General features: G+C 52.4%; 1 protein-coding gene across 1 annotated transcript in view; it reads left to right on the forward strand.

Annotated features, from left to right (window-relative positions):
• Window positions 1-20,813, forward strand: part of OTOF (otoferlin) — a 218,906-nt gene that overhangs the window by 87,428 nt on the left and 110,665 nt on the right. The window contains exons 25-35 of the mRNA XM_053937555.1: window positions 2,715-2,815; window positions 3,721-3,811; window positions 5,662-5,778; window positions 8,118-8,270; window positions 9,915-10,104; window positions 12,207-12,331; window positions 13,475-13,609; window positions 14,591-14,752; window positions 15,714-15,833; window positions 17,146-17,307; window positions 18,968-19,130. Of these exons, the coding sequence (XP_053793530.1) occupies window positions 2,715-2,815; window positions 3,721-3,811; window positions 5,662-5,778; window positions 8,118-8,270; window positions 9,915-10,104; window positions 12,207-12,331; window positions 13,475-13,609; window positions 14,591-14,752; window positions 15,714-15,833; window positions 17,146-17,307; window positions 18,968-19,130 (1,519 nt within the window). The remainder of the gene's footprint in view (window positions 1-2,714; window positions 2,816-3,720; window positions 3,812-5,661; window positions 5,779-8,117; window positions 8,271-9,914; window positions 10,105-12,206; window positions 12,332-13,474; window positions 13,610-14,590; window positions 14,753-15,713; window positions 15,834-17,145; window positions 17,308-18,967; window positions 19,131-20,813) is intronic.

Here is a 20,813-nt window from a genome sequence, read left to right on the forward strand (position 1 = left end):
CAGGGATGGACAGGGGTGGTCAGGGATGGACAGGGATGGACAGGGATGGACAGGGCTGGTCAGGGATGGACAGGGAGGGGTAGAGGGACAGGGATGGACAGGGATGATCAGGGATGGTCAGAGATGGACAGGGATGGACAGGGGTGGACAGTGGTGGACAGGGATGGTCAGGGATGGTCAGGGATGGACAGGGGTGGACAGGGATGGACAGGGGTGGACAGTGGTGGACAGGGATGGTCAGGGATGGTCAGGGATGGACAGGGGTGGACAGGGATGGACAGGGGTGGACAGTGGTGGACAGGGATGGTCAGGGATGGACAGGGGTGGACAGGGATGGACAGGGGTGGACAGTGGTGGACAGGGCTGGTCAGGGATGGACAGGGGTGGACAGGGGTGGTCAGGGATGGACAGGGAGGGGTGGAGGGACAGGGATGGACAGGGATGATCAGGGATGGTCAGAGATGGACAGGGGTGGACAGGGGTGGACAGTGGTGGACAGGGGTGGACAGGGATGGTCAGGGATGGACAGGGGTGGACAGGGGTGGACAGGGGTGGACAGGGATGGACAGGGGTGGTCAGGGATGGTCAGGGATGGACAGGGGTGGACAGGGATGGACAGGGGTGGACAGTGGTGGACAGGGATGGTCAGGGATGGACAGGGGTGGACAGGGGTGGACAGTGGTGGACAGGGATGGACAGGGGTGGACAGGGGTGGACAGGGGTGGACAGGGATGGACAGGGGTGGACAGGGGTGGACAGGGCTGGTCAGGGATGGACAGGGATGGACAGTGGTGGACAGGGCTGGTCAGGGATGGACAGGGATGGACAGGGAGGGGTAGAGGGATTGGGGGGACACAGCTGGGACCCGGGGCTGGCGCCAGGCACAGCCACAGCCAGGCTCCCTGAAAAAAAAGGATGGACAGTGGCTGAAAAGGGCAACATTCCCAGTGAGGAATCACCAAATTCCAGCAGCTCCTTGAGAATCCTGTGGATCCAGATGTCCCCAGAAAAGGGAGCAGGGGTGGGGAGGCTTTGTCACCTGGGCTGGAGGGGTGAAGCACTCGTGTGGCAGAGCCAGGGAAGGGAAAGCTCCAGGGAGAGCTCAGAGCCCCTTCCAGAGCCTAAAGGAGCTCCAGGAGAGCTGGAGAGGGACTGGGGACAAACCTGGAGGGACAGGACCCAGGGAATGGGTACAAACTGGAAAAGGGGAGATTTGGGCAGCATATTGGGATGGAATTCTTCCCTGTGAGGGTGGGGAGGCCAGGTGGTTCCCAGCCCAGCCCAGGGGATCCCAGGTGATCCCAGGGGATTCCCAACCCAGTCCAGGTGAACAGAGGTGATTTTCATACGATCCCAGATGATACCAGGTGATCCCAGGTGATTCCCAGGTAATCCTAGGGGATTCCCAACCCAGTCCAGGTGAACAGAGGTGATTTTCATACGATCCCAGATGATACCAGGTGATCCCAGGTGATTCCCAGGTAATCCTAGGTAATCCCCAGGTAATCCCGGGTGATCCCAGGTGATTGCCAGCCCAGCCCAGATGATCCCAGGTGATCCTCAGGTGATCCCAGGTGACTTCCAGCCCAGCCCAGGTGATCCTCAGGTGATCCCAGGTGGTTTCCAGCCCAGCCCAGATGATCCCAGGTGATTCCCAGATGATCCCCAGATGATCTCCAGGTGATTTCTAGCCAGCCCAGTTGATCCCAGATGACACCAGGTGATCCCAGGTGACTTCCAGCCCAGCCCAGGTGATCCTCAGGTGATCCCAGGTGGTTTCCAGCCCAGCCCAGATGATCCCAGGTGATTCCCAGATGATCCCAGATGATCTCCAGGTGATTTCTAGCCAGCCCAGTTGATCCCAGATGACACCAGGTGATCCCAGGTGACTTCCAGCCCAGCCCAGATGATCCCAGGTGATTCCCAACCCAGCCCAGATGATCTCCAGGTGATCCCAGTGATCCCCAAGTGATCCAAGGTGATTCCCGGCCCAGCCCAGGTGATCCCAGGTGATTCCCAACCCAGCCCAGATGATCTCCAGGTGATCCCAGTGATCCCCAAGTGATCCAAGGTGATTCCCAGCCCAGCCCAGGTGATCCAAGGTGATGCCCAGCCCAGGTGATCCCAGGTTATGCCCAGCTCAGGTGATTCCCAGGTGGTTCCCAGCCTGGGTGATCCCAGATGATCCCAGGTGATTCCCAGCCCAGGTGATCCCAGATGATCCCAAATGATCTCAGGTGATTCCCAGGTGATCCCAGGCGATTCCCAGCCCAGTCCAGGTGATCCCAGATGATCCCAAATGATCCCAGGTGATCCCCAGGTGATCTCAGATTATTCCCAGCCCAGGTGATCCCAAGAGATCCTCAGGTGATCCCAGGTGATTCCCAGCCCAGGTGATCCCAGATGATTCCAGGTGATCCGAGGTGATCCCCAGGTAATCCCAAGTGATCCAAGGTGATTCCCAGCCCAGCCCAGGTGATCCCAGGTGATTTGTAGCCAGCCCAGATGATACCAGGTGATCCCAGGTGATCCCCAGGTAATCCCAAGTGATCCAAGGTGATTCCCAGCCCAGCCCAGCTGATCCCAGCTGATCCCAGGTGATCTCAGATTATTCCCAGCCCAGATGATCCCAAATGATCCCCAGGTGATCCCAGGTGATCCCCAGGTGTTTCCCAGCCCCCCCACCCCTCACGCTGTCCCCGTCGGTGCTGCAGGAGGAGGGCCTCAACGACGTGCAGGAGATGATCAAGACGGAGAAGCCGCACCCGGAGCGCCGTCTCCGAGGGGTCCTGGAGGAGCTGAGCAGCGGCTGCCTGTGAGTGACACGTGGCAAGGGCGGCACCGTGCGGGTCCCTGCTCCCAGCGGGAATGTCACCTCTCCGTGCCCCGTCCTCGGGATGATGGGACAACATTCCATGACACCGGCACCGTGCCGGATCTTTTGCCTCGGGCTGGAGCGTGGCGCTTCCATCTTGCACCCCAAACACCCCAAAGCAGCGGTGGAAACGTCAGTCCTGTGGCCTCCACAGGCTGGTGGCCTGAAAGGTGGCTGTGGCCAGCTGGGGTTGGGCTCCTTCTCCAGGAACTGACAGAGCCAGAGGACACAGCCTTAAGCTGCACCAAGGGAAACTGAGGCTGGATATTAGGGAAAAGTTCTTCACAGAAAGGTGATAAAGTTCTGGAATGGCTGCCCGGGGAGGTGGTGGAGTCACCATCCATCCCTGGGTGTGTTTAGAACAAGCCTGGATGTGGCACTGGGTGCCAGGGTTGAGTTGAGCTGTTGGGGCTGGGTTGGACTCGATGCTCTTGGAGGTCTCTCCCAACCTGGTGATTCTGTGAATTCTGGGAATTTTGGGAATTCCCAGGGACCAGGGAGGTGGTGGAGTCACCATCCCTGGGTGTGTTTAGAACAAGCCTGGATGTGGCACTGGGTGCCAGGGTTGAGTTGAGCTGTTGGGGCTGGGTTGGACTCGATGCTCTTGGAGGTCTCTTCCAACCTGGGGATTTCTGTGAATTCTGGGAATTCTGTGTGGCACCTCGTGGCCCTGATGACACTGATGTCCCTTCCTGACTCCGAGTCCGCGGTGCAATCCAGCCTCTCATCCACGGTTTTGCTGGAGATTGGCGGGAATTCGAGCATTTTCCAGGGATGTAGCCAGGCTGGCGGGGTGGGAAGAGAATTCTGGGAAGCGTTCCCATGGGAATCCTCTTTTCCTGCAGGCGCTTCCTGACCTTGGCTGACAAGGACCAGCACCACTCGTCCCGCACGAGGCTGGACCGGGAGAGGCTCAAATCCTGCATGCGGGAGCTGGTGAGTGGGATCCAGTCCCTACAGGAGCTCCGTGAGAGCTGGAGAGGGACTGGGGACAAGGGAATGGAGGGACGGGACACAGGGAATGGCTTCCCACTGCCAGATGGCAGGGCTGGATGGGATTTTGGGAATTAGGAATTGTTCCCTGGCAGGGCGGGGGAAGCTTTGGGAAGAGCGGAGGAGGATTCCTGAGCAGGGGATGGAATCTGGTCCATGGACACGTTGGTCTCCGGTCCCTGCGGGTCGAGGATTTGGGGTTTAATTCTGACCCCAAAGGCCGCTCGGGTCTCGGCCAAGTCCCAGGGGTCACCTGGGCCTCTGCGGCCTCCCCTCCACCAGACTCTGGAAAGAAATTTGGGAGCACAGAGGATCTGGAAAAGGAATTTGGGGAACCCCACAGAGCAGAGCTGCCCCGGGGACAGAGGTTTGGGGGTGGTTTTGGGAACCCCACAGAGCAGAGCTGCCCCGGGGACAGAGGTTTGGGGTGATTTTGGGAACTTCAGAGCAGAGCTGCCCCGGGGACAGAGGTTTGGGGTGATTTTGGGAACTTCAGAGCAGAGCTGCCCCAGGGACAGAGGTTTGGGGTGATTTTGGGAACTTCAGAGCAGAGCTGCTCCAGGGACAGAGGTTTGGGGTGATTTTGGGAACCCCTTCAGAGCAGAGCTGCCCCAGGTTTGGGGTGATTTTGGGAACCCCACAGAGCAGAGCTGTTGTAGGGACAGAGATTTGAGGTGATTTTGGGAACCGCAAATAAAAGTGCTGCCCCAGGGACAGAGGTTTGGGGTAACTGTGGGAACCCCACAGAGCAGAGCTGCCCCCAGGGACAGAGATTTTGGGAAGATCAGAGCAGAGCTGTCATAGGGACAGAGGTTTGGGGTGGTTTTGGGAACCCCGCAGAGCAGAGCTGCTCCAGGTTTGGGGTGATTTTGAGAACCCCCCAGAGCAGTGCTGTCCCAAGGACAGAGATCTGGGGTGATTTTGGGAACTTCAGAGCAGAGCTGCCTCAGGAACAGAGGTTTTGGGGTGATTTTGGGAACCCCACAGAGCAGAGCTGCCCCAGGAACAGAGGTTTCGGGTGATTTTGGGAACCCTTTCAGAGCAGAGCTGCCCCTGGGACAGAGATTTTGGGGAGATTTTTGGAAACCCACAGAGCAGAGCTGCTCCAGGTTTGGGGTGATTTTGGGAACCCCACAGAGCAGAGCTGCCCCAGGGATAGAGATTTTGGGAAGATCAGAGCAGAGCTGCTCCAGGGACAGAGGTTTGGGGTGATTTTGGGAACCCCACAGAGCAGAGCTGCCCCAGGTTTCAGGTTGACTTTGGGAACCCCACAGAGCAGAGCTGCCCCTGGGACAGAGATTTTGGGTTTGATTTTGGGAACCCCACAGAGCAGAGCTGCCCCTAGGACAGAGGTCTTGGGTGATTTTGGGAACCCCACAATGCAGATCTGCCCCTAGGACAGAGGTTTGGGGGTGGTGGCCCCACTCCTTGCCAAGGATGTACAGGAGAGATGGACGAGGAGCTGGTTGCCTCTCACACAGCCAAAGTCACCAACTTCCGTGTCCAGCTGCATCCTCGAGAGGCAGGAATTGTTAAATTCCAGATGTTCACATGGAATCTCCAAGGGCCAGGTGCTGGGTGACAGCAGGAGAGGCACCTTCCTTAAGCCACCCCAAAATCCTGCAAGCTCAGGTGACACCTTTGTGGTGTCACCTTCTCCTGGGCTGTCTCGGCCCTCTCTTTGTTGCCAAGGTCAACGAAAGGGTTTCTGAAGGTGTCCATCCTGGCGTGGTGGGATTGAGGCACCTTTCCTCGGTCCGAGCTGTGCCCTGATGTCCCGGCTGTCCCCACAGGAGAACATGGCCCAGCAGGCCACGGCCCTGCGCTCCCAGGTCAAGAGGAACACCATGAAGGACAAGCTGAAGCTGGTGCAGAACTTCCTGCAGAAGCTGCGGTTCCTGGCGGACGAGGTGGGTCCCTCACGGGCAGGGGTGGCTCTGGCTGGGGCAGCTCGTGGGGACAGAAACCTGGGATGGAGGGATGGAGGGGTGGATATGGATGGATGGATGATGGATGGATGATGGATGGATGATGGATGGATGATGGATGGATGGATGGATGGATGATGGATGGATGGATGGATGATGGATGGATGATGGATGGATGATGGATGGATGGATGGATGGATGATGGATGATGGATGGATGATGGATGGATGGATGATGGATGGATGGATGGATGGATGGATGGATGGATGGATGGAGAGAGGGATGGATGATGGATGGATGGATGGATGATGGATGGATGGATGGATGGATGGATGATGGATGGATGATGGATGGATGGATGGATGATGGATGGATGGATGATGGATGGATGATGGATGGATGGATGGATGGATGGATGGATGGATGGATGGATGGATGATGGATGGATGGATGATGGATGGATGGATGGATGATGGATGGATGATGGATGGATGGATGATGGATGGATGGATGGATGGAAGGAGGGATGGATGGATGGATGGAAGGAGGGATGGATGGATGGATGGATGGATGGATGGATGGATGGATGGATGGATGGATGGATGGATGATTGGAGCACTCCTGGGTGGGAATGAGCTGATGTAAAGGAAATTTAAGGGTTTCCCAGGCAGGGACAGAGCTGGGTCCTCCTGCAGTAGACCTGGAGATGTTTCAGCCAGTCCCAGCCATGGAGGTATCCAGTGGATTCCTGGGAAATCAGGAATTGGAAGGTGACACATCAAATCCCAGACTGGTTTGGGTGGGAAGGGATTTGAGATCCCATCCAAATCCTACCCCAGCTCCTTCCACTGCCCCAGGGTGCTCCAACCCCCAATGTCCAACCTGGCCTGGGACATTCCCAGGAATCCAGGGGCAGCCACAGCTGCTCTGGGAATTCCAGCCCAGCCCCTCTCTACCCTCTAAGGGAAGAATTCCTAACTCCCAATATCCCATCCATCCCTGCCCTCTGGCAGTGGGAGCCAATCCCTGTGTCCTGTCCCTCCATCCCTTGTCCCCAGTCCCTCTCCAGCTCTCCTGGAGCCCCTTTAGTCTCCAGAATCTTTCTATTTCCATCTTTCCAAGGGGTACAAGATGGAGAGATCTGGGCATGTCCTGACCTTCTTCTCCTTCTTGTCCTCCGTGTCTTGTGTGGATTTCTCCTCTCTCGGGGTTCCTATAGGTCAGGGTGACCCCAAGAGAGATCCAAAAAGAGTCTTTGCTTCCTTAGCCCGAACATCGCCGAAGAAGATCCTCGGAATGCTTCCCGTTGCTTTTGCAAGGTTGTTTGTTTCTTCTTATCTAAAATATTTTCTCTCTAACCTGCCGAGCTCTGGCTAGCAAGGAGGTCATAACATTCTGCATGCCCTCTTGGGCGGTGTTTACCTTTTATATCAAAAGGTGCATGTGCTGTGTTTACAATTTATTACCAATACCTAACATTTATATTGGACAGTGTGTCCCTACCTTAAACCAATAGAAAAGTGTCACCATCACAGCAAGACATGGAGGACAAGAAGAACAAGAAGAAGGTCAGGACACGCCCAAATTCCTCCATTGTGTCCCCTGAACCCCTTATCTTAAAAACCCCAAAATTCTACTTTTCCACCCTGTGTTAGTTTAAATATCACACTACAAAAACCCTTGTGACTTTTAATTCCTCATACAAAGTTGGCAGCTTTTTCCATGGGCTAAAATTGAAGCCACAGGTGTTTTTTGACTTCATGCCAGGTCTCCAAACCCCCCCTGCCAGAGTCTTGAGACAGCCAGGGCAGCCAGAGCGACGTCCTGGCCTCCGACAGTCTCGGTGTGATGGTGACAATTTTCTATTGGTTTAAGGCAGAGACACACAGTCCTGCCTATCTATAAATGATAGATATTGATTGGCGCATTATTGTAAACATGGCACACGTAGTTTTTGGGATAAAATGGTTACACCACCCCAAGGGGGTGGGAGTCTGTCAGCAGACTGACCTGCTAGACAGACCACAGCTCCTTGAGAAAGAATGTTCTAGATAAGAGAAAATAAATGACCTTGAGAAGCCGACCCTGCGCATTCCGACCTCTTCTTTGGCTGCACGGGCTGGGAGAAAAAGACTTTTTACAATCTCGGGGTCATCTCGACCTCCAGACCCCCGAGGAGATTCCAGTGCCCCCAGCGTGGCCACAGGCGCATCCACCTTCCATGGGATCTGTTGGGTTTGCCTCCAGCAGGTCTCCAGCCCCTCCAGTGCCTCAGTGGTCAGAGCTGGGGCACTGAGAGGGCTCTCCTGTGGCATTCCCAGCCCCAGCACACGATTCCCGACGTTTTCATCTGGATGATGAGCAACAACAAGCGCATCGCCTACGCCCGCATCCCTTCCAAGGACATCCTGTACTCCATCGTGGACGAGGAGATGGGCAAGGACTGCGCCAAAGTGAAGACGGTTTTCCTCAAGGTGAGGATCCCTCCGTCCCAGGGGAGCTAGAGCCAAGAGGAGGGAAGTGGAGGGAATGTGGGAGATGAGGATGAGGGTTTTGCATTCATTTTTTTCTGGGGTTTGAATATTGGAGAGATATGATCTGTACTCTGCGGGTAGGGGTGGGAATCTGCTCTCTGGGAGGGTGAAGCACTGACCTTACCCAGGGAAATGTTTGGGAACAGGGAGATGTTTGATCCAGCTGGAAATCCAGAGAATTTCTAGCTTAGCGTCGTGGTTTGAAAAGCCAGGTGTCTGCTAAGGAAGGCAGGAGCCTCCCCTGAAAATAAGAGAATGCAAACCCCCTCTCTCTGAATTATTACAATTTTGAAATTAAGGGGTTATCTGGCATAGATACGGGAGCAGGAATAACAGTCCTTTATTAGGAAAATTAAAAATACAAATGGAATAGTACAAACAAACAAAACCAACCCTGCCAGAGTCAGAGCAGGCCCTGGCAGGCTGTGGGTCAGGGTGGTGGCAGCAGTGCCATTCCATGGGGGCTCAGCCCTCCTGCAGTGCCAGCTGTGCTTCTGCTGGAGCAGGATCCTGGACAAGGCTGGAGTTTTCCTCTGGAGCTCCAGGGCTGGTGTGGATGGGCCTGGGCTCCCTCTGGGAATGCAGTGGGGCAGAAAGCTGCTCCTCTGGGAATGCAGTGGGGCAGAAAGCTGCTCCTCTGGGAATGCAGTGGGGCAGAAAGCTGCTCCTCTGGGAATGCAGTGGGCAAAGGCTGCTGTGGTGTCCCAAAACCTCAGATTGTATCCAGGTAGGAATGCTTGGCTCCTCCCCCTGGGCAGAGCATCTCCCAGTGGGATGATGGAATTTTATCAGCCATGCAGGGACACTCACTGGCCCATGAACAGGAGATAATTAATAATTAATGGCCCATGAACAGAAGAGATCTCCTGGAGGGAGGATGGGTTGTGGAAGAGATAAAGAAAAAACTGCCCAATGAACAGAAGAGAGCTGCCCCACCTCTGACAGATGGAAATAGAACACACACCCCCAGGCACATCTTGCATTTCCAACCTAAGACACTTAGGAAAAGGAAACCACAGTGGGAAGAGGACAATGCACAAGCCAAAGCAGTGTCACGATCCCAAAGGATCCTTGGGTTTAAGGAACAGCAGCACAATGCCCCAGAGGGGTTGGGTGTGGCAGGCATGTTCTTCTCTCTCTCTGGATTTTTTTCATAGAGGAGCACAGAGAGAAGAAAGAGAAAACAATTTCTATTTCTGCTCCTCGTTTTCCCCATGTGGAATGCGTTTGGAGAATTGTTTCCCTGGGGTGATTGCTTGGTTGGATTCTGGTGAGGATTGTTTGGGGCTGGTGGCCAATCCAACCCACCTGTGGCTGGACTCTCAGAGAGGGTCATGAGTTGTGAGTGAGTTAGAGATGTTAGTTAGAAAAGTAGGTTTGTAGTTTTAGTATCTCTTTTAAATAGTATATTCATGTTTTATAGTATAGTTATAATAAAGAAATCATTCAGCCTTCTGAACTGGAATCAGATATCATTTCTTTCCACCGGGTTCACCTGCATTTACGATAGTTGGGTGCTCCAAGAGGGGTCTGTCTGTCCATATTCCCGATATCCATGTGAACTCTTCCATTCCCTGTGCTCAGCTCCCCGGGAAGAGGGGCTTCGGCCCTGCTGGCTGGACAGTCCAGGCCAAGATGGAGATCTACCTCTGGCTGGGCCTCAACAAGCAGCGCAAGGACTTCCTGAGCGGCCTCCCCTGTGGGTTCGAGGAGAAGAAAATCCCCCGAGGCCAAAACCTGCCCTCCTTCCCACCCATCAGCCTCCTGTACACCAGTAAGGAGCTCCCATGGGATGGGGCGTGGAGAGGGCGGGAGGGAGCCTGGCTGGACCACCCCCTGCTCCAACGGCTCCCAGGAGCTAAGGGGGACATCGTTCCGGTTGTCCCAGGAGAGGTGAGGGGTGGGAATTGTGTCCCCTCATCCCCGTCTTGTTCACAGTTGTCACCGTGCACACAACAAGAAGGATGACAAGGAAATTCCATATCCATTCAGGATTCGCGTTTTCAGTCGAGTTCCCTCAGCCACGAGCAAAAACAGGCTCCTGGGACGTGCCTTGGATGGGCTCTGTCCTGGTTTAGGGCAGATTTGGGCGAGAACCTCCAAAGAGGTTTTCTCTAGAAAGTAGATTCAAGCGGCCCCTCCCCCAGCCAGTTCAGGGAAAATATTTCCTTGGGGAAAAAAAGCGGAAAAAAACCTTATTTAACAGGCAAAGCATCCACCAGCACACCAAAAAAAAAAGAACACTATCAAACAACAAAACCTCTCGCCTCTCCAAAGGAGATGACAAACTCAGAAAGTCCCCTCCGTGGGCTGCAGCTGGACTCACTCAGTCTCTTTTCAGTCCCTGCGGCGCTGGAAATTCCGCGGCCCGGGCTCGGCCCGGTGGGCCACAGGTGTGAGCTGCTGGTGCTGTTCTGGTGTTCAGTCCAGAGCAGGTTTAAACAGCTCCAAAGAAAAGGAAAAGCCACAGTCCAGAGGACTTCTTTGCCTCAGCGAGCTAAAAACTAAGTAAAAGCAAAGGAGAGCTCTGTCCCGCTGTCTGTCCGTCCAGTGTGGGAACCCAGGGCAGGGGGAATATCCTCCTGTCTGCCCTGGGGTGCTCTGACTCCCAGGAAAACACTGACTTCAACCCTCACTCATGGAGAAGGCCTCCAAAGCTTCAAAGTGAACCAGAGACCACGAAAGTGTGAAATAGATTGTAGAGAGTAGTGTAGTGCGTCACATGGGTGAGAAATCTAGGTTTTAGGATTTTTAGCATATTAGTAGGTGGGTGCAAGATGGAGGATAATACAGGGTGTTGTCTCGAGCTCCTTTCTTCTTTCTTCTTCTTCCTTCTTCTTCTTGAGTTTGGGTGGTATCTTGCAATTGGGCAGAAAAACCCTCATAGCGGGCCTTGAGGGGTCAGTTATTGGGTTAGAAAGGGAAATAATTTAGGTGTCACTTCTTAATTGGGTAGTTTAGCTTTTTATTAGGCTTAAAAGGCCTTGCAACACGAGGTCGTTGGCCATTTTTGTGCTGTTTTTCCTGCATGCAAGGTCTGGGTGCAGACAACGTGCTGAAGTCGTGATAAGATGACAATAAAAGAAGAACCTGAAGACCAAAAAAGTCCTGTGCCTCTGCTTTTCCTGACAAAGAACTGCTTCAGGAGGGTTTTCCCCCAGTCAGGGGATCCCTCAGGGAGCTGCCCAGCGTGGTGGGGCCCACGAACTCACAGTCCAGGAGCTGGGATGTGGAGGAACGAGCGCAGGTTCTGAAAACGAACTGCGCGCTTCTTCTCCCCCCACTTCTCTCTCAGAACCAGCCTTAAAGGTGCAAAAATTATTTCTGGGCTAAAGCGATGAAAGGGGATACGAGCACCATAGAGTCACCCCAGGACAGGCTCCCAGAGGCCATCCCAAGCCATCCCATCCCATCCCACTCCCTGTTTCATCTATTCGAGCCAGGTCTTATAAGCTCTCACAAGCATCACACCCTTGATAGCTCAGCTACCTCAGGTGGCGTAAAAGTAGCAGGATGGCTCCTGTGACAGTGTTGGAAACAAAGAAGTTTTGATAAAAGGCAAAATAAAAAAGCTCTTTACAGAGAAAAAGCGAGCCAGGGCAAGAGGTTCTCGCTTCTGCTAGAACACTTCACAAAAGCGATTTACTTCTTTTGTTCTCTTCTTTTTCTAGTGAATTGCTTAGGCGGGACTTTTTGGCTCTTGTCTAATTGGCTGTCCTTAAGTTTGAGGTGAAGTCCCCAAGGTCCTATGAGGTGTCTTTTAACCAAATTGTGGAGAGAAACTTGTGGGCTTTTGTCGTTTTTAAGGAGGCAGAGGGTAACTTGTTTACTCCGTCAGCAAAGGGGCGCATTCCTACAACTCCCTCTCTCTTCCAGAGAAACAGGTGTTCCAGCTGCGAGCCCACATGTACCAAGCCAGGAGCCTGTTCGCAGCCGACAGCAGCGGGCTCTCGGATCCCTTCGCCCGGGTCTTCTTCATCTCCCAGAGCCAGTGCACCGAGGTGAGCTGTGGGGATTGGCTTGTCGGGGCCCCAGCACTGTGAAAGCCCGTTTCCCCCTAGCCTACGCAGCTGAAGAAGAAGCTTGGGACGCGTCTGATTGCGTTTTCAAGGTTGTTTGTTTTTTTGTTTTTTTTTTTTTCCTATCTATAACATCCTTATTTTGACTTGTGGAGGTCCATCCAGAAAGGAAGCTACGGCATTCTGCCCCGAGCTTCAGGCGGCTCCCACATTATATACTTAAAAATTACGTGTATTATGTTTACATTTGCTTTGCCGATACTTATTATCTATGTTAGACTGTGGATTTCTACCTTAAATTAATGGAAAATTGTCACTATTACACTAAGACACAGAGGACAAGACGAAGGAGAAGAAGGCTAGGACATGCCCAAATTCTTCTATTTTGACCCCCTGAATTATATTCTAAAAAACCCCAAATTTCTACTTTTCTACTTTATGTTAATTCAAATATGACACTACTTGAACCTTTGTGGTTTGTAATTCTTCATACAAAGCTGGCAATTTTTTTTAGCTGGCACGGGCTAAAGTTGAAGCCACGGCTGTATTTGACTTCTTGCCAAGGTCTCCGAGAGCCCTGCCAGGGTCTCGAGAGAGCCAGGGCAGCCAGAGGGATGTCCTGGACTCCGACAGTGAGCATTCCCGGGATGGAGGGATGCGGGGATGGCTGACTCTGCAGGTCCCCGTGGCACAGGTCCCATAAATGAGGATTAGGCTGGTCCTGGCCTCCTGCGGTGGGAGAGCAGCTCTGGAACTGGGCACTGACCATGTCCAGGAGGTCTCTCCCCAGCAGCCCATTCCCAATATGTGTCCCACGTCCCGGTGGCTGCGATTCCCCGCGATTCTCCGTGATTCCCTGCGATTCCCTGCTGGTTTAGGCAGAACTGGGTCATGTTAAAGAGGTTTTCCAGTCTTCCCTTCCCAGTCCAAGGGTTGCCAAGCTTTAGGAAGCCTGGGAATTATCCAGCTCCGCTCATCTGCTATTGGATTCTTTCCCTCAGAAGAATCCCAGGGAGATTCCCAATGCCTCCCTGATCCAAAAACCGCACAACAGCCCCACCTGCCACCCTTAGTCAGGACCCTGGTCCGTTCCTGGAGCAGTAGGAATCTTTCCCATTTTCCCAGGTTCTCAACGAGACCCTTTGCCCGACCTGGGACCAGCTCCTGGTGTTCGACAACGTGGAGCTGTACGGGGAAGCTCACGAGATGCGGGATGACCCCCCCATCATCGTCATCGAGATCTACGACCAGGACACTGTGGTGAGGAAATCCCACGGAACTGTGCGTGGTTTGGGTGCCGGCATCTCTCCAGATTTGGAGGCAGAGCATCTGGGGAGCCTTTTTCCCTGATCCTTGTGAAACGGTCCCTCCACATCTCCCGCGGAGCCTCTGCCGCTCATAAATCTCAGACGTGACTTGATGTATCTTATTTTTGGAGAGGGAAGAAAGAGGCTGTAGCCGAGGAGCCTTTCCATTTGGGAAAACTGCTCATCCCTGGCCTCCTTTCTGTCCCGGCCTTCAGCTGTCCCAGACCTCCTTCCAGGAGTCATGACTGAAAGTTTCCCCTGAGCTTTGGCATCCCAAGGCCAGAGGGCTGATCCCGTTCCTGTTCCGACCACGATGGGAAGAATTTCAGGGCTAAATTTGGAATTCTGTGTTGGATCCCCAGCCCCAAGTGCTCCTGGGGAGAACCACAGGGCTAAATTTGAAATTTCTATGTTGGATCCCCGACCCCAAGTGCTCCTGGGGAGAACCATGGACCTAAATTTGGAATTCTGTGTTGGATCCCCAACCCCAAGTGCTCCTGGGAGAACCATGGACCTAAATTTGGAATTCTGTGTTGGATCCCCAACCCCAAGTGCTCCTGGGAGAACCATGGACCTAAATTTGGAATTTTCATGTTAGATCCCCAACCCCAAGTGCTCCTGGGGAAAATCAGAGGGCTAATTTTGGAATTCTCATGTTGGATCGCCAACCCCAAGTGCTCCTGGGGAGAACCATGGGGCTATTTTGGAATTCTGTGTTGGATCACCAACACCAAGTGCTCCTGGGGAGAACCACAGGGCTAATCTTGGAATTCTCATGTTGGATCCCCAATCCCAAGTGCTCCTGGGGAAAATCAGAGGGCTAATTTTGGAATTCTCATGTTGAATCCCCATCCCCAAGGGCTCCTGGGGAGAACCACGGGGCTAAATTTGAAATGCTGTGTTGGATCCCTAAACCCAAATGCTCTTTCCGTAGGGAAAAGCCGACTTCATGGGCCGGACATTCGCCAAGCCGGTGGTGAAGATGTCGGACGAGCAGTACTGCCCGCCGCGCTTCCCGCCGCAGCTGGAATATTACCAGATCTACCGCGGCAACGCCACAGCCGGGGACCTGCTGGCCGCCTTCGAGCTGCTCCAGGTGGACAAAGGGATGGGAAGAATGGATGCAGGGTTGGAAGGGAGAGGGGAATAATTTATGGAGAATGGGGTAAATGGGAATAATTGGGAATAACTGCCCCTTCACCTGGTCGTTGGTCTGCTGAGCCCTTGTAGTGTCTCTTGGATGGATCAACCGCTTGTTGTTCACCAAAGACGCTTGGGAGTGTCCAAGACCAGGTGGGATGGGGCTTGGAGCAGCCTGGAAAGGTGGAAGGTGTCCCTGCCCATGGCAGGGGGTTGGAATTCAATGGTCTTCAAAGCCCCTCCCTGCCCAAACCATTCCATGATTCATAGTTTGGGGCAATATCAGAGTTAAATTCTTCCACTTCCGTGCCTCGTGTTCCATCCACTGAAATGCTTTTCCCATCTCCTTTCTCTGCCAGGGCAGGTGCTCATCCAAGCCCTTTTTTCTCCCAGTTTTCCTTGGACTGGGGGGATGGTTCACATGGGATATTTGATCTTTCCTGAGCCTTGGGCTGGAAACGAGACCTTAAACCTGCTCCCGGGCTGAGCTCTGGGACCACATCTCTGTTTCCTCACACACAGCCCAGCAGATGCAATTCCAGGAGGGAACAGCCCTGGGATGGGCTGCATTGGTGGGCTGAGAAGTTTGGATTGCTCTGGGGACTGTTCTGTGTGGAAGGACAGCAATTCCCAGCATCTTCTGCTCCTGTGTTTTCCTCTTCCCAAAGCACCGGCCCAGGGCTCTCAGCCCTCTGAAACACCCCAGATCCAACAGCTGAGACCAGTTCCAGCTGAGATACAGCCCAGCTCCTTCTGGAATTTGTCCCTGCCCATGGCAGGGGTTGGAATGAGCTGATCTTTGAGGTCCCTTCCAACCCAAACCAGTCTGCGATTCCACAATTCTGTGGAGAAGGACCAAAAACTGCTTCCCAGGAGCTCAGAGGAGCAGATCCCAATCCGTGATCCACCTCTTCCAGATCGGCCCTGGGGGTAAATCAGACCTGCCCCCCATCGACGGCCCCACAGACATGGACCGAGGTCCCATCCTGCCGGTGCCTCTTGGAATTCGGCCGGTGCTGAGCAGATACAGAGTGGAGGTAACCAATTCCCATGTGGAGTGTTGCCCGGGGCAGGAGAGCATCTCCAAGGGTGTTGGAAGGGCAGGAGGGAACTGGGAGTCAAGGATCTGTCCGTGGTGGCTGGACTGGGAACCAGGCTGCAGCATCCCTAAAAAAAAACAGGGAATGGGATCATTCCTTGCTGTCAAACCTGGGCAGGACAGCGAGTGTGCAGCACCTGGGCTGAGATGCAGCTCAGGGAACGTTAGAGATGGACACAGAGCTGGATTATCTGCTCCCAAAGCAATCCCATAGCTCAGTTCTCTATCCCATCAACCTCGGGCAACGAGGATGGGATGCCTCTCATGTATCCATGGATATCTAAAGGAGGATTTTGTGTCCAAAGTAGTGTGGGCACAACCCAGGGCAGTGCCCGTCCCCTGGGCTGGCACTGCTGGGGCACCTCCAGGGCTGGGGGCAGCTCTGGGCCCCTCCTGCCAGGAGAGACCTGGAGGGGCTGGAGCCCTCCAGGAAAGGGAATGGAGCCCCAGGAGGGGCTGAGGGAGCTGGGAAGGGGCTCAGCCTGGAGAAAAGGAGGCTCAGGGGGGACCTTGTGGCTCTGCACAACTCCCTGACAGGAGGGGACAGCCAGGGGGAGTCGGGCTCTGGACGTGGCACTGAGTGCTCTGGGCTGGGGACAAGGTAGGGACTGGTCACAGGGTGGACTCGATGATCCTGGAGGGCTTTTCCAAATGATTCCATGGTTCTGTGATGTGTCCCTTGGAGGTCCTGGTGGACATCCATGACCCAGGCAATGCCCACAGGGATGTTCAGGGCACATCTCAGCCCCAGGTGAAGGTGTCTGTGCTCAGGTGAGGTGCCACTGACCAGGTCTCCACAGGGATTTTGGCTCCTGGTTTTCCACATGTTTGCATCGCAATAAATGAGTTGTGTCCCTCACAATTTTAATACAGCCATGGGGAATGAGGAGGTGGGTAAAATCTCCGTTTTGGGGAATTTTGGAGGGTGGCAGTCTGTTATCCCAGGTAGGGACAGGGAAGTTTCCCTAGTGACACTGATCCCACTGGGACAAAGCGATGGCAGAGCTGGATACAGAGCCACCACAGATGCACAGAGCTGCTCTGTGGATTCCCAGGGCAGGGAAAGGCCAGGAAGGGAGAAAGGCAGGAAAATGCCACAGGCAGCAGGCGGGAGACTTTGGGCTGCAGGGTGTCAGGAAGAGATACCTCAGGGATCCACCACTGCCCTGTGATGACATCAGCAGTGGTATCCCTCTCCATGGAGAACCAGCCCTCTCACATTCACATCCCTCCTCTTCCTCCTGCCCTAGATCTTGTTCTGGGGGCTCAGGGACCTGAAGAGAGTGAACCTGGCCCAGGTGGACCGGCCCCGTGTGGACATCGAGTGTGCCGGGAAGGGCGTCCAGTCTGCCCTGATCCAGAACTACAAGAAAAACCCCAACTTCAGCACTTTGGTCAAGTGGTTCGAGGTGGTGAGTGTGGCCCAATCCCTCTGATACCTCAGCTGGAACCCGCAATTTCTGAAGCCCACCACGGCTCCAAGCCCTTTACTCCAGTTTTCCCAAAACAATGGACACCATGGACACCATTCCTTCACCTGAGGGCTCCCATGCCATATTTTGCTGGAGTAGCTCTGGAATTCTTCCTCCAGCATGATCCCATTCCCAATCCCTACTGCCCTTCTCAGCATGATCCCATTCCTAATCCCTACTCCCCACTATGATCCCATTCCTAATCCCTACTCCCCACTATGATCCCATTCCTAATACCTACTGCCCTTCCCAGCATGATCCCATTCCCAATCCCCACTGCCCTTCCCAGCATGATCCCATTCCCAATCCCTACTCCCCAGCATGATCCCATTCCCAATCCTCACTGCCCTTCCCAGCATGATCCCATTCCTAATCCCCACTGCCCTTCCCAGCATGATCCCATTCCAAATCCCTACTCCCCAGCATGATCCCATTCCCAATCCTCACTGCCCTTCCCAGCATGATCCCATTCCTAATCCCCACTGCCCTTCCCAGCATGATCCCATTCCTAATCCCTACTCCGCAGCATGATCCCATTCCTAATCCCCACTGCCCTTGCCAGCATGATCCCATTTCCAATCCCTACTGCCCATCCCAGCATGATCCCATTCCTAATCCCCACAGCCCTTCCCAGCATGATCCCATTTCCAATCCCCACTGCCCTTCCCAGCCACCAAACCAGACACTCCCAGTCCTCGATGATCATCCCTGCCTGTTGGATCGGTCCCTGTCTCACAAACGGGACAGGACCCTGACTGGTTGCAGATTTAGGATTTATTATCTGTCTGTATCATGCAAGCAAAAAGCAAGAGACACAGAAATGATTAATTAATCATTTAATTGTGAATGGATGTGCATGGATGTGGAGCCACATCCATGCAAACACAGATCAGAGACAAGATGGGCAGCTTGTGCAAAGCCTTTTTCTAAATATTCTTTAACCAACAGCGTAAAAGGAAAGGTGTAAAGCCATTATACTCTAACCAATAAGAAAAGGCCCCACGTGGGTTTAACATTAACCACAGGACTTTTATGAACCTCAAACAATACACAATAATTCATTATTTAAGATTGAAACTTCTTCTATCTTTGCAAAGCATATATCTAGGACTTTTCACATATTGAACTATCAGTAAGTTCTTGTTCTTTCTTGTTCCTTATGATAAATATAAATGTATTCACTTGGTTCCTAACTTCTTATCTTCCCATGAGAAGGTTTTGAAATTTCTCAGCTTTTCTTAGCTTTATGTCTACTTTCTGGGGCCTTTCTGCACTTTCTAAAGTCTTTTACCCTTTTATATTCCTGCAATTCCCCCTCTCTTTTTCGACTTTAAATAAACTATCTTTGACTTGCCACTTATTTACTACTTTGTGTTACAAAGCTTCACTACTATTATATATTTTTTAGCTTAGGAAAAAATGTTATAAACTTTCTATATAAAGGCACTTTTTTTGTTTACTTTAAGCTCTATCACTTCAAGTTAAAGTATTATCAATGCTGCGTAAAATCAGGTTTTGACGAATCTCGACGTTTCCAAGGTCTTAATTTAAAGGCTAAATTTGTGACTCACTTTAATTTAATTGCTCCCCTGCTCCCCAGGACCTCCCGGAGAACGAGCTGCTGCACCCGCCCCTGAACATCCGCGTGGTGGACTGCCGGGCCTTCGGGCGCTACACCCTGGTGGGCTCCCACACCGTCAGCTCCCTCCGCAAGTTCATCTACCGCCCGCCCGACAGGAAAGCCCAGCACTGGAACATGGCAGGTACCAGGAGTGGGACACGGGGACCTGCTCTGGGACACCCGGGGTCAGGGTGGCGAGGGGCTGGGAACACAAACCCCGCGAACTGCGGTGAAAAATCAAAAACCCCACAATTCCAGTAGATTTGTAGGGCGCGGTATGTTTTTATTACAGCGCTGGGCGCGTGCAAGGGATCTTTCCCCTTCAAAGGACATGCGTGCCCCTGAAAACTCCCGATCCTTTTTTTAATTACTCTAGCTAATTTACATATTCATAGAATTTCACAACAGGTTCATGCATATTCATTCTGCTGATTTCACGTTACACTTACAGCTAGTTACACTTGTACTCAGTTTTTGTCAGAAAGAACTCCTGGGTCACTCTGCGCTGTCTGTTTCAAGGTTCGAGTCTTTCTTATCTCTTCAGCTTGGAAATTTGCATTCTTTCTCCTCAGCTGGGGCAGTTTTGCTAGTGCTGCAGTTACCAAAATAAAAAGCATATTTTACTTATGTTAGCAAGCTCAAAGCGGCACTTTTCACCCAAATCCAAATGGATTTCTACCCCGTTAAATTTTCACTCTGTCTCACCTGTGAGGAATGGCTGAGGGAGCTGGGGGTGTTCAGCCTGGAGAAAAGGAGGCTCAGGGGTGACCTCAGCACTCTCCACAGCTCCTGAAAGGTGGCTGTGCTCAGCTGGGCTTGGGTTCCTTTTCCAGGAACTGACAGAGCCAGAGGACACAGCCTTAAGCTGCACCAAGGGAAATTGAGGCTGGATATTAGGGAAAAGTTCTTCACAGAAAGGTGATAAAGTTCTGGAATGGCTGCCCGGGGAGGTGGTGGAGTCACCATCCCTGGGTGTGTTTAGAACAAGCCTGGATGTGGCACTGGGTGCCAGGGTTGAGTTGAGCTGTTGGGGCTGGGTTGGACTCGATGCTCTTGGAGGTCTTTTCCAACCTGGTGATTCTGGAATTCTGTGATCCAAGGGGAGAAGAGGGAGGTGGGATGGGCTCTGAGACCATGAGATGGTTGGCTAAACCACAGAACTTCTGGTTTTGGGTCCAGAACTCCAAGAAAAACCCCAACTTCAGCACTTTGGTGGTTCCAAGTGGTGTGAGGAGACCCCTAAAAAATTTTGTAGTCAAAATGAAAAACAAATAGGACTTTTAGGTTTTTTTGATCTTCAAATTATTGTTTATTTTTCTTCTTATTAAAAATTCCATGCACTATTTACATCTTAGACTTAGCATATTAAAAAAACCCACTAAAAGTTACAAAACACACAAATTTAAAGTATTTTAAAACGATTTTATTTAATTAATTCTTAAAACCCACTTTATTTCTGCCTTTCTACCAATAACTAATTATTTATCTACACAACATCTACATTGTGATTCTTTCTAACCAATCACTTTATACTCCCAACACTATAAAAACCAGAATAAATTAAAAACAAAAAAGAGATCAAACAACACCCACGATCCTTCATCTTATCTCCTACCCGCCTCCATACCAAAAACCCAAAACTCTACGTTTTACACCCTATAATAAACTATTTTGCACACTTATAAATCCCTGCTATCTATTTTCCACACTCATAGATTCCAATTCATCCCAAAGCCTTGGAAACTTTCTCCATAAACAAAGACTGAAAACAGCGTTCTCCTAAAAATCAAAACTTAAAACAAACAAACAAAAAAATACACCCTAA

This window comes from Vidua chalybeata, chromosome 3 (assembly GCF_026979565.1).
Source record: "Vidua chalybeata isolate OUT-0048 chromosome 3, bVidCha1 merged haplotype, whole genome shotgun sequence".
NCBI classification, from domain to species: domain Eukaryota; kingdom Metazoa; phylum Chordata; class Aves; order Passeriformes; family Viduidae; genus Vidua; species Vidua chalybeata.